At 42.7% G+C, this 14,113-nt stretch overlaps 1 protein-coding gene across 1 annotated transcript in view; it reads right to left on the bottom strand.

Moving 5' to 3' along the window:
* The window catches only part of rbl2 (retinoblastoma-like 2 (p130)), a 133,005-nt gene extending 121,360 nt beyond the window's left edge, over positions 1 to 11,645 (bottom strand). The window contains exons 1-3 of the mRNA XM_078210886.1: positions 11,313 to 11,645; positions 3,026 to 3,156; positions 687 to 890 (exon numbers count right to left, since the gene is read on the bottom strand). Of these exons, the coding sequence (XP_078067012.1) occupies positions 687 to 890; positions 3,026 to 3,156; positions 11,313 to 11,456 (479 nt within the window). The 5' untranslated portion in view covers positions 11,457 to 11,645. The remainder of the gene's footprint in view (positions 1 to 686; positions 891 to 3,025; positions 3,157 to 11,312) is intronic.
* Between the last annotated feature and the right edge of the window lie 2,468 nt (positions 11,646 to 14,113).

Below are 14,113 nucleotides of genomic sequence, written 5' to 3'. Positions count from 1 at the left end.
TACTACTCCGGAACCAATTCACGTGTGCATTTGGAAATCAATGTATTCTGTGACACATTGATTTAGTTCCAAACCATTTGGTTTGTTCCTAATTTAACCAAAACCTAGCACATTGTAAACCATTTGTGTTAATAAACCACATTTGTTTGAACACTTAGATATCTTTCGGAGACAGAGGGAGAAACACAAATGCAAAGGCATAAAACCATGGATAGACAGAGGGAGAGAATGGCAGTTGCATAAGACGGCAGACTTGTACACAGGGATAACCAGAGTAAAAAATGTGTGTGAGGATAGATGAAGGAAACATTCTTGTTTTGCTTCAGAGCATGACTGACAGAATTGGGGGTGCCCTTCCCTTAATTGAATACATTTACCTCAATACTCTGTGCTCAAACATATCCGGCAGTTATATTTTTCAAAGTAATTCCAAATAGCAATTATTTAAGCTCGAGTTTCTTCTAACAGATAACTACAACTGTAAACAGCTTTTATATTGAATGAGCATTTATCAGGTATGACAATTTGTAAAATGTACTACTGACCCAAATCTTTTGTGCTATTAACTTATTTGAAGAATAGGCAGCTTTGTGCAAATTGGTAATATTGCCAAGAAGGACTACTAGCAAATCAGTACCAAGTCTGAATAGACTGTAGAACATTGCTTTTGTTGTTTCAGATCTCACCTCTGTTTCCGACCCCGATGCTGTCGTGGTGGCTGTTCTTCTTGAGGATCCTTAAAGAGGTCACGAAAGATGGGCTCACACTTCTTGAATATCACAGCAGAAACTGTGAAGTTTCTCTCCAGCTTTTCAGTACGTTCCCTGAATTCTTGGGATAGGTCTGCCATGTCTGCCCATTTTTGCATCTTATTGAAGAACTCGATCAAACTGTTCCACATACAAAAGTCCATCTAAGTAAATGGTTTTTCTGAATACAAAGCATTTACATTCAAATGTGTTCATAGTTTAAAAATCTTATAGTGAGGAGATGGGGGGCACAATGGCTAGCATTCAATTCCAGCCTTGGGTGACTGATTCTCCCTCTGGGTACTCCCATTTCCTCCCACAGTCCAAAGAAGTGTGGGTTAGGTGGATTAGCCATGGTAAATGCATGGGGTTATTGGGATGGGCTGGGGGAGTGGGTATAGGTAGAGTGCTCTTTTGGAGGGTTGATGCAGACTTGATAGGCTGAATGGCCTCCTTCTGCACTGCAGGGACTCTAGAGCAAGATCATCCTCTACTTACCTTGATAAATTAAACAGTATCGACAGGCCCCCACGGGTACCTTCTGACACTTTTCATAGCTCTCTGCAACAGCTTTTCTTTTGAGTTGTATGGGGCTTCATTCCCAAGACCTCAAGCCAGTTTCTATAACCAATAGATAGGAACAGCAACCATATTTTGATCTTTCTATTGCGGTGATACCGTGTCTTTAAGAAATGCATTTTGTGTCATGTTTCTTGTGCACAATTTTATTTAGGAACCTGTTCTACTGACTGATGCCGCCTTGTCTATAATTGGCAGCCCACATGTTGATTCTGCAGAAGCAGAATTGATCCTAATTGCTGGAGTGTTTGTTTTAATCTGGGATAATGCAATTTGGTTATTTTAGTATTTTCCCCAAGTGGGGCTTGAGGGGGCAGCACGGTGGCACAGTGGTTAGCACTGCTGCCTCACAGCGCCAGGGACCCAGGTTCGATTCCCAGCTTGGGTCACTGTCCGTGCGGCGTCTGCACGTTCTCCCTGTGTCTGGGTTTCCTCCGGGTGCACCGGTTTCCTCCCAAAGTCCGAAAGACGTGCTGGTTAGGTGCATTGGCCATGCTAAATTCTTCCTCTGTGTACCCGAACAGGCGCTGGAATGTGGCGACGAGGGGATTTTCACAGTAACTTCATTGCAGTGCTAATGTAAGCCCACTTGTGACACTAATAAATAAACTTTTCAAGTATGTTGATTGATAGGAAATATCATGTGACTGTGTGGGACTAGGCTTACACTGAAAAATAAGCTCAGTGTAAGCTGCTTGGAATTGGAGAGAAGCAGCGAAGTAACTCTCTATGTCTCTCTCTCTCCTGAAGTTCTGCTGTATGAGAGTCAGAAGACGGGTGTCTTTCTGTGTCTCTGGCCAGAGGGGCTAAAAGGCTGGAAATCCATGTGAGCCTATGTTGTTGTGCTAACTGTTTCTGTTGAAAGATTTGTCTGTGGGGATGTTGCTTAAATTGGAACTATAGAGATAGCTAGTTGATAAGAATTATTCCTGGTCATGTTTAAGTATTTCAATTGATAAAAATTATGCTAATTCTTTTTATTATAGTTTATCATGTTGTTAAATGAAGTTTTTTTTTAACTAAAAGCTTCCAAGTGGGTCTATAGAATCACACCTGGAGTGAAACACCTTGTGCTCACACTAATGCCAAAATCAAAAAAAGGTTTAGGTCTAGGTTAACTTCATAATATACTTTGGAGGTTTCTGATGTGGTCCCTAACACTATCCCTCTTCAGTTCTTTTTCTTGACTGGTTTTGGTTATTTCACACCTTGGTGCCAAGGTCCTTGTTTGGGAAGGGTTTTATTCACCAAAATGTGGCTGGTCTTTGCATATATTATTTCTGGGCCATTTTTGTGCCAATCTGTAACATTACTGGACAGTTCAATGATTTTGTTATTCAACATTACAGTGGAAATTAAATATCTATTAATTTCAATAGAGCAATATTCTTCTACTTATTGGTGGTAGTAGTATAGAAAATAGAATAACTGTACTACGATTTCTCTTGATATTCCCAAATTTGCTTTTTACAGAATGCAACTGACTTAACTACAGCCTAATGCTATTTCTCTTCAGTACACCCATAACAGTGGTACCACATTTTTGTCACCATAGGTAACCTCTAGAGACTGAGGCTAAGCTGTTCAGAGAATCTATTCTGAAATATAAACCTACTCTTGGTAAGAAAGAGGTAGATGAATTGCACTTGAAGCGTAAAATAATCATGTTAGCCAAACATGGTTTAATATATTCCTACCTGAGTTCAGAAGAGCGTAGGATCTTTGTCAAGGAGACACAATTTCCTTCTACAGTTCCTCTTCCCACTGATGGAATGGCTTTTCTACATGCTACATACAAGGCACAAGCCAACCAGTGAAGATCTTCTCCCTGAAATAAAATAATCTTCCCTAAATTATACAACTAATTACAGATAGCCACAACTTTTCAGTTCAATGACTTCATTATATCATTTACTGACAAGGATTACGAGCAACTGTCACTAGTTTGTTTGGTTAGTTCAATTATCATGGAGTTTGGGTTTTAAGCAACATTTATTGTTGCGCCAATTTGCAAAAGGAATAAAAATGAAACGAGAAGAAAATATGGATTTTTAGAAAGTTTGATTCTGATGTGCTTGTATTTGATCAAGTCAAAGTGATCTGAATTATGTTGGAAAACCATATCTACTTTTAACTCCCTGGCAGAGGTTCAAACACAAAAGAAACCCTATCATAGCGCAGTTAATTATTTCCATTCTGGCATAGATTCTTTTTTGCTGTCCTGAAGAGATTAATATTTGGTCATAGACTTAATTTAATGACACAGCAAATGGGAAGCTTTTCCAAACCTGCATTTAAAAAAAACACATGAACTAACATACTTATTCGAGGATTTTCTTTTTGAAGTTCAGGTATATGTTTTTTATTAGGTGGTCTGTATATCGGATTGAGCTTCTGGGAATTATAATTTAAATGAATGTTTGCTGTTATCTGTAAATGGATCCTTTGTATAACAGAGAACCCAAGAACCTGATAAGAAAATGTGGCAAACCAGTGGGGAATGGGACAGAAATAGCTGAGTGATTGGCAAAGGGATGAGAGAAATCCAAGGGCAAAAAAGCTCTTGCTTTTGTGTTGACGTGATGTGGCACTAGTTAACATGCTGCTAAAACATCTTTGCCTCCATGAGAGGATGGTTCAAAGGAAATCTAGGAGGTTCTTGGGCCAAATAAAAGATTTCCCTTTCCCTTTTGATCCGATCTTTGTGTGAACTGATTCAAGCATGGACAGAAATGTCTTAGTTCTTTGCAATACAACTATACACAATCAGACAGCACTGAAGCAGGCATTTGTCCCATTGTGTCAGTGCATTATGTCTCTTTGAAAGAACTATCCAATTAGTCCCACTTCTGGGTTCTTTGAAAAGGAGCAAACTGCATGGTTTTGGACAAAGTATATGCATTACTTCACTTAAATTGTCCTTCCTTGTAGCTATTTTGGGCAGAATTCCTGATGACTAGTTTAGAAATTAAACTGACTGAATTATGTGATTGTCCTCATCCATACTTGCATTTTTGGTTTTGGTTGTCTCGTTCCTTGGCTTATCTGAGAGAGTCTAGATGTTCTCAGATGCTAAGTGGACAGTAGTATTTTTAAAATGTGCCACAAAGCAGGTTTGCATTCAATAAGTTTAAAATTATCTGTCAAAAATGTGAAAGCAGATACTTGTGTTTATAATGAGTTCTTGGAGTGGCTGCTTGATATTTCAAATTTCACCAACGTTCAGGCAGAAACATAACACAAGTGTGATAGTTGAAGTATGATGGGCATTGCTGGATCAGTGAAAACAATCAATGACAATGCCTGCTTCCTGCACTCCAGAAGTTCCTTACACAGGTTTTTCATAAAGCAAATGCCATTAAGTATAATGAATTCCTATTGTACTGGCAGAGAAGTGGTGCCATCTGAATGTAGAATTATGCAAAACTATAGTTAATACATTGAAAGTGACACCTTGCAAAACAATGGATTGTCATTTGAAATATATAATGGAATGTTATTCCAGGCACTTAACCTATCCACAATGTGACTATTTCCATTTTGTGTTCAAGCTCTGATAACGATCAAACCAGAGCTCCATTCATCATTGTATACAGTGGGATATTATGGTAATGTTGTAGCACAAAACTTTTACTCAATAAAATTGTAACTTTCATAGCTTCACTGAATGAATGTTAAATTAGAGGGATGAAGAATTAATAATCAGGACATGGTTCCACCAGGCCTTCCCTACAACCATCTTGATAAATGACACCTCTGAAACATGTTGGGTGTTGTGATTAAAAGTAGGTACATCTTCAATCAAAAATGTAAAAAAAAACAAATCTAGCTGAGGCTAAATGAATGACCCTGGGATTATTGTAAGGCTTTTAGAGGTACTGCACCAAGCATTGTATCCATTGTCTCATTGTAGTGTTGGAAAATTGAGTGGGTTCCCTACCAAAGCAAAAATGGATTGAGGACTAAATTGCTCATTAAAGTATCAAGTTTGTTTTATACTTCTATACCTTGGAATTCACTACCACAGAAAGTAGTTGAGGCCAAAACGCTGTTTTTTTTTTTCAAGAAGAAATTAGCTATAGCTCTTGGGGCTAAAGGGATATGGGGGCGGGGGGGGGGGGGGGGGGGGTGGAATTAGGATATTTGAATTAGGTGATCAAAGTGAATGGCAGAGCAGGCTCGAAGGGCTGAATGGCCTACTCCTGCTTCTATTTTCGATGTTGCCTCCAAAAGCATGTAATGGAAACTGCAGGTGCAAATAACTAAAACGACTGCTGTACTGTACTCGCAAGCAGTTTTAACCATTAGGTGAAGGGCCAAAAGATTCTTTCACTTCACTCACTGTACATAATCCTCTTGTATCTTTACAATGCCACTTTCTCGAGCACAAACATCCTACTAACAACAAATCCTTTATACTTCTAAACCTTTTGTACACTCCCATACTCCTGTCCTTTTTCTGTCATGTGCTCAAATGTCCTCTTGCAAATTCATGTTTCTCATTCTTAAATACTGCCGCATTTTCTCTCTTTCTCAGGTCCTTACATAGATTCATCTCTCATTCCCTTTCTTCCTTGTGCAGTGCTTCTCATGTACTTTGCAGTTATAATGTTTTGATTTTGTTTAGTCGTTAAATGTGCACTAATCTGCGTATCTTCAGCACAAAGATCAGCTCTTTGGGAGGCCTACAGAATGGACAATCCTCCATTGGTGCAGTGCTCTGATCAGTTCTCAAGCTGTTTAGGAGCTCTGCACACTCCCCAGTCTGCCAGGGGACTGCAGAACGGTGGACCTTGCAGATCTAACACAATATGTAGTGATCAGGAATTACCTTCTGGGGAAGAGAAAATATCAAAGCTGGAACTAGTGGAAGAAGAAAGTGGGCTGATAAATGGCAGATGGAGTTTAATTTAGGTAAATGCAAGGTAATGCATTTTGGTGGATTGAACCAGGGCAGGATTTACTCAGTTAATGGTAGGGCGTTGGGGAGAGTTACAGAACAAAGATCTAGGGGTACAGGTTCATAGCTCCTTGAAAGTGGAGTCACAGGTGGACAGATTGGTGAAGAAGGCATTCAGCATGCTTGGTTTCATTGGCCAGAACATTGAATACTGGAGTTGGGACGTCTTGTTGAAGTTGTACAAGATATTGGGAAGGCCACACTTGGAATACTGTATACAGTTCTGGTCACCCTATTATAGAAAGGATATTATTAAATTAGAAAGAGTGCAGAAAAGATTTACTAGAATGATACTGGGACTTGATGGTTTGAGTTATAAGGAGGCTGGACTGACTGGGACTCTCTTCTCTGGAGCGTAGGAGGCTTGGGGTGATCTTATAGAGGTCTATAAAATAACGAGGGGCATAGATCAGCTCGATAGTCAATATCTTTTCCCAAAAGTAGGGGAGTCTAAAACTAGAAGGCATAGGTTTAAGGTGAGAGGGGAGAGATGCAAAAGGGTCCAGAGGGGCAATTTTTTCAGAGGGTGGTGAGTGTCTGGAACAAGTTGCCAGAGGTAGTAGTGGAGGTGGGTACAATTTTGTCTTTTAAAAAGCATTTAGATAGTTACCAAATGCGGGCAATTGGGACTAGCCTGGGGGTTTTAAAAGAAAAAAGAGCGGCATGGACAAGTTGGGCCGAAGGGCCTGTTTCCATGCTGTAAACTTCCATGACTCTATGACATGGCTAGGGGATATTGGAAATCAATTAACTAACAAGTGAAACCACCTTAAAGAAAGTAATAAAAGAAGGGAATAATGAAAGTGAAAAACAGGAAGGCAATGGGTAAGAGGGTCTTGGGAGCAAGACTGGAAATATTTGGCAGGTTGAACATTTGTGAAATTAAAAATTCAGCTCAATGTTACATTTGTTAATATTCGAGCAATTGAAAGGGAAGCACTGTGATACGTTGTAGGAACCTATTACCACAAAGCCTGTCATTTAAAGACACAAAAGTTGTGTCCACATGGGAGTACAAATCAACTGCTGATTTTCTACCATCTTCCACACTACATAAAGTGGAGTTCATTCAAAATTCTGCAACCCAAATCCAAGCTTTCTCGAAGTCCCGTTCATTCTGCATTACTGTGCTCACTGACTAGATTGGTTCCTGTTCTAGCAATGCTGCTAATCATCCTGATTTTCAAATCCCTCATTGCCCTGGCTCTTCTAGCCCTACAATCCACCAAGCTATCTGCCCTCTTCTTAGCCATGTCTGATTTTAATCGCTCCACAACTGGGAGCTGTATCTTCAGCTGCAAAAGCCCCAACTCTTTCTAAAACACTCCAAAACCTATTCTTTCAACCAAGCTTTTTGCACCTGTCCTACTATCTCCTTCAATGGCTTGGTGTCAAATTTTGTTAATGCCGCTTGAATCATCTTGGGACAATATACTACATTTAAAGGCACTGTATAAATGCTAGCTGCCAATGCAGTAAAAGTCAAGAATGGGACCATGTCTGTGATCTTGGTAAGATCATGGAGGCAAATGAACTTGTTCGACTACAGTGGAGAACTCCGACCTTGCATTTTATGCGACAGAAATAAATTTCAAAAATGGGAGAGAGAAATTTGCTCATTCTAAATAACAACCCAATACTTCAGTATTTAACTATGACAGTCCACAGCAGCTTTAGTTGGGGGCACTCAAACTTTTTAAAATTGACCACACCTGGCAAATACAGAGAGAACCACGATCAGACCACTTAACTGCTTCAAAGGGCGGCATGGACAAGTTGGGCCAAAGGGCCTGTTTCCATGCTGTAAACCTCTGACTCTGAAGTGAATGGTGGTGGAGAGGTATGAAAATAGTGGAAGTTCAAAGGTAAAATATCAAAATTGCTGCAACAGGGACATTTTTAAATTGAGTACACTTATCATTTTTTAAAAAAATGTTTTGGCTTCACTTACAAATATCTGTCTGTCACTTTCTTACAGCTGATGCACAATATACTGAACATACATTTCCATTTTGTGAACCAGTCATGTCATTGACTCCAGTACTTTAACTATTGCTTGGATTGTGAAAATTGGATTTTTTTAAAAAAGTCCTGTATGAAGGAGACTGTTCCTAATGCGCATGTTCTGAAACATGCCATCACATTGTGAAACAATGCACAGGCTTCATATAACTAGAGATAGATACACAACCCTAAGCCACAAGCAGTTCGAGCTGGACTCTGCAACGTAAAGTGCCCAAGATCTGAAGATGTTTTTTTTCTTTCCACATTCTATCCTACCTTACAGCTTGCAATTGTATTGCAGATTTACAAATAAACTTTCATTTCCTTATGAATGAAAAACAGACACCAAGCAGTCATGAAAGGGTTAGGGGGGAGAAAAAAAACAAAAACACAGTTGAAAAGATGGGATACTGAGGAAATATCTAAACACTGGGAACCGATGCAGTTTTTGATGGGAGCCAAAAAAAATAATTTGTCTTCCTCGGATTCATTTCTGAGGAAATTATAACTCATCCATGCCTTTATCAGACCTGCAAACTGACAAAGCAGAAATGGCTATCCAGTAATACCACGTCAATGTGGGAAAAGGAGGTAACTCTGCTAACTAGGACAGTCAAGATTGTTGGCAGCACTGAACCAGATTGAAAGAAGTGAGCGCAAATTTGGGAAGTGACAATTCAGAACCTTGGACAGGATGTTGTTGTGGGATGTTCCTCAGTTCAAGGATGCTGATCTTTGGGCACAAGGGGTAGGACATTCCACAAGGTAAAAGGATCCAAAGTGCAGGATTGGCTTCCTATTCTTCCCTCCTCTTTCTGCTCTACCTCCTCAGTAAGGTCTTTGTCCATCAAGCATGATGCAGCTTGATGGACACATTATTGCCATTTTGAATGATTGGCAGCGAGTTACTCTTGTCATTAATGTCAATGCTGTCATGCTTCAGCATTTTCTTTTGCCCTCCCCAACCCTGGTAATTTGAATGTTAAGAAAATGGGGACTGATGGGGAAGATGTTTCTCAGCCATCCATACAGTGTCCAGTCCATCAGGAGCTGGCTTAGAGGCTTGCGGCACCGGCTTTAAGAAAGTTACCAGGTTTGTTCAATTATCCTCCCATTGAATCCAGAGGATATGATGGAGGAATTACTAGTGGAGCTTCTCTAGCACTCTTGTGTCATTGATACAGTCAATGTCTCACTGCAGTACAGGAGTGTGGCGAGATAATTGCTCTGTACGCTAGGACTTTTTGTTGACTTGCAGAGCTCTTTTGCTGCCTTAGTTTGTAGAAGGCAGAGCTGGTGCAGCTGATCCAGCGTTGGATCTCCTCGTCAATGGTGGCCTTTTGAGAGAGATGGCTGCCAAGGTTTGAGAAGTGCTCAGTATTTTCCAGAGTCTTGATGTGAGCAAAAGCCCACCAGCTTTGAAGACCTCAGTTGGAATCCCTTTGGAACTGCAGGCTTTGATGTTTTTCATCTGCCTGTCTGTTGCAGCTCTCCCATTGATGGTTCATCTGTAATTCTACCACAGGCCACTCGGGGATAGACTGGCGAGTATCAACTGCCACTGTTGATTGCTGGAAATGTTTTCTGCAGCATTGACAAATGGCATTGTAATCCTTAAGAAACACTATCCTGTGAGCGAAAGAGGTTTAGTCCATTTAACCTCTGTCTATAGATGGCCATAATGGCTTCAAAAAACGGTCAGCAGACTGTTGAATCTCTTAAACTTTCTCTTCGCACCACTTGTCCTTTTTATCTTCCACTTGGATGGGAATCTTTTTAAAAATCTGCTGAAATCTGTCCTTAAGTAGCTGCGTTTACCCCCTCCCCCAAATTATTAATGGCCCCATAAATCAACAAGTCGTTTTAGTTAGCAAAATTGGGCTCATTCAAGTTCTGGAGATGCTGTGAAGGGAAGAAACAAGGTTGATTCCCAAGTAAATAATCACAAGAGAAACATGAAATCTTAATGTGTTCTTGATGCCTACTTTGATCAATCCAAAACATTTTCAAAGCTGAGTACAAGTACTGAGCTCTGCTAGATTGGTAAATTTACTCCACTCCATTTGTGCATATTCTCTGTCATAGGACAGAGCGAATTGCTATGTTGATTGACTGTTGTGTGACATTAAACAGATCCTCAAACATAAAACTTCCAATGGGCACTACAAAAAGCATCCTGGTGTCACAGCCAACATTTGTATTTCAGTCAAGACTAGAAAAAAAACATACACTGATCATTTGTTGTTTGGAGGCAACATATTGCACGCAGCAAGGTCTCTCAAACAACAGTGTACATTTAAAGAGTAGCTAATTGGCTGTAAATAGTGTCCTGGGATGTGTAAGGTGCTAGATAAATGCAACTTTTTATTATTACAAACTAAACTGCGGGAATAGGGCAAACGCCACCCTCAATCAGGCAGAGTCCAAAACTTAAGTTGTAATCAAAAAAGTAGCTGGTCATAGAGAGTGGTCAGCACTCGGAATCCACTTCTATGTGGGAGGGGGAGTAGATGCAATAAAAAACCCTGGAAGAAGCTACTGGATGTGGTGCTGGGTATAACCTTCCTGAGCTGTGTGGACTTTCTCATTTGTGTACATGTAACTCAGCAGCAGTTGGCACTGCATAAACAAACAGCACTTTCCGGTGCTTCCTCTGCAAGGCTGTTTGTTTAGGTGGACGATTTGAAACTTCGCTTTGGCAACGTGGGTCAGGCAAAGGCGCTGCTGGACTTGAAGAGGAGGGGGGGCGATTTGCTGAAAGGGGGGAAGGGGGGGATCAGGCCTTTTATAACTGGCATAGCTGATGAGCAGGCCTGCTGCTAGTCAGTAACGTTTAGCTGCAAACTCCCCTCATTTTAGGTGCTGGGGGATGAGGGAGATTTGCCTTGCAATCTCATGTTATCTCTACCCCACCCTTCCTGCTCCAGCTGTCAAGACGGCAGGCTGCTTGTTTACAAGGCGGGTGTCACCTCAGAGACATAGCCCTCCGCCCCCACCCCGGGCTAGCTCTGCTCACCCACCTCCAGTGTGTACTTCCTGCTGATGCTCTCGTAACTTGCCCAAGCCTCGCATTTTGCCCCCTCGTCCATGTTCAGCTTCTGACAAAGTTCCTCGAAGCGCTGCTTGGTCCGGCGGCCGCCCTGCTGCTGCTCCTGGCGAGCCATGCTGGATAGAGGGGGGTAGCAGTGGCTGATGGAGCTGACATTGACGCTGCAGTGTGTTTGTTTGTGTGTGTGCGCGCCGCGGGGGGGGATTGCGGAAGCGGTGCCGCCGACACTGCTACCCCCCCCCCCCCCCCCTCAGGCAGCGCTCGCGGGCAGCACTGGAGCCATTTAAAGCCGCTGATTGACAGTTGGTCCCCTCCAGCCCCGCCTCCCACTCGCGCCGCCTTCTCCATTGGTCCGTCCCGCCTCGCTCCATTGTTCTCATCTCGCTCGCCATTGGCCGGGATGACACGTCAGTCACAATCCGGCCCCCCCCGCCCCCCTCCCATTGTGTGGCAGTGCCCGGCGCAGGCTGCGTGCGTGCGCGCGCCAGTGCCTGCTGTCAGTGAGTGTGCGTGCGCGCGCGCCAGTGCCTGACGTCAGTGAGCGAGCGAGCGAGCGCCAGTGCCTGCTGTTAGTGAGCGTACGTGCGCGCGCGCGCCAGTCCCTGCTGTCAAGTGTGCAGTAAACAAGGGGGGGGGGGGGTGATACAGTTGGTGAGCACTGCAGCCTGACAGCGCCAGGGGGACCTGTGGTTCATTCCTGGCCTCCTCAGATGACTGCCAGTCTGGAGTTTGCACATTCTGTCTGTGTCTGCGTGGATCTTCCCCCACCTCCCCCATGTTCCATTTTATTCCCACAGTCCAAAGATGTGTAGCTTAGATGGATTAGCCATGCTAAATATGTGTGGGAGGGGAGAGAGAGATCCTGGGTAAGATACACTGTCAGTTGGTGCAGATGCCATGGTTTCAAATGATCCCCCTTCTGCACTGTGGGGATTCTATGAAATCCCTCTTGATGTACAGTCAAAACAGAAAGTGCTGGAAAGACTCAGCAGGGTCAGGCAGCATCTGTGGAGACGAGGGTTTGCGTATTGAAGAAGTGTGGCCAGTTGCCATTGCTCTTGCACCTGAAGCACACTTCAATATTGCTTTCTCCCTCCACAGACTCTTGCCAGACCTGCTGAGTTTTTTTTCCAGCATTTCCTGTTTTTATTTCACATTTTCAGCATTTGCAGTATCTTGCATAAGCACGTTTCAATGTTTGTTTCATTGGCGGAAGCTCAGTGAGCTGAAATGTTTAACTCTTTTTTTTCTCTCTTTCTCCCCCTCCATAGATGCTGCCTGACTGGCTGAGTCTTACCAACATTTTCTCATTTTATTTCCAGCATCCTGCTTTTGCTCCCCTCAGGTGAGGGACAAGGTTGAGAAGCTGGGGCCTTTATGAATCACCTAAACTGGTACAGAAATTGAACCTGCGCTGTGATGTTGCTCTACTTCACTAACCAGCTGTTCAGCCAACTGAGCTAAACCAACACCAAGCCCAAGACACAACTTTTGGGAGAACCCAAGTAGTTCAGGGCTAGTAAATCTTTAGGAGTTTATTTTGGCATCTTAAAAGGGTGCATTCCTATCCCCAAGATGTTTTCTGGGTCAACTAATTTGTATAGCAATCGGTGGACTCAACTATAGCTGGAGAGGGCAATGCTGTTACACCAGCCAGATATACAATAGGACTCTGAAATTGGCTGTTATATGGGGCGACCTTAAGATGAAAGCATTGTCCTGAGCTGGCAGAGGAGGAGATATCGACATACACGATGTATTGCTGGTAGTTATGGCCAGCTGAATATTGATGAATTGGAACGCTTTCCTATTGCTATATGATGCTGCATCAATTAAAGGGATTCATAGAACATAGAACATTACAGCGCAGTACAGGCCCTTCGGCCCTCGATGTTGCGCCAACCAGTGGTACCAATCTAAAGCCCCTCTAATCTACACTATTCCAATATCATCCATATGTTTATCCAATAACCACTTGAACGCTCTCAACGTTGACGAGTCCACCACTGCTGCAGGCAGGGCATTCCACGCCCTTACTACTCTCTGAGTAAAGAACCTACCTTTAACATCTGTCCTATATCTCTCACCCCTCAATTTAAAGCTATGTCCCCTCGTGCTAGCCAACACCATCCGAGGAAAAAGGCTCTCACTATCCACCCTATCTAATCCTCTGATCATCTTGTATGCCTCTATTAAGTCACCTCTTAACCTCTCTAACGAAAACAACCTCAAGCCCCTCAGCCTTTCCTCATACGATTTTCCCACCATACCAGGCAACATCCTGGTAAATCTCCTCTGCACCCTTTCCAACACTTCCACATCTTTCCTATAATACGGCGACCAGAACTGTACGCAATACTCCAAATGCGGCCGCACCAGAGTTTTGTACAGTTGCAGCATGACCTCCTGGCTCCGAAACTCAATCCCTCTACCAATAAAAGCTAACACACCGTACGCCTTCTTAACAACCCTATCAACCTGGGTGCCAACTTTCAGGGATCTATGCACATGGACACCCAGATCCCTCTGTTCATCCACACTACCAAGCATCTTACCATTAGCCCAGTACTCTGTATTCCTGTTACTCCTTCCAAAGTGAATCACCTCACACTTTTCCGCATTAAACTCCATTTGCCACCTCTCAGCCCAGCTCTGCAGCTTATCTATGTCCCTCTGTAACCTGCCACATCCCTCCGCACTGTCTACAACTCCACCGACTTTAGTGTCATCCGCAAATTTACTAATCCATCCTTCCACGCCCTCATCCAAGTC

The sequence above is a fragment of the Mustelus asterias genome, chromosome 4 (assembly GCF_964213995.1).
Source record: "Mustelus asterias chromosome 4, sMusAst1.hap1.1, whole genome shotgun sequence".
Classification (NCBI taxonomy): Eukaryota; Metazoa; Chordata; class Chondrichthyes; order Carcharhiniformes; family Triakidae; genus Mustelus; species Mustelus asterias.
This window is presented reverse-complemented; position numbering and strand designations above follow the sequence as displayed.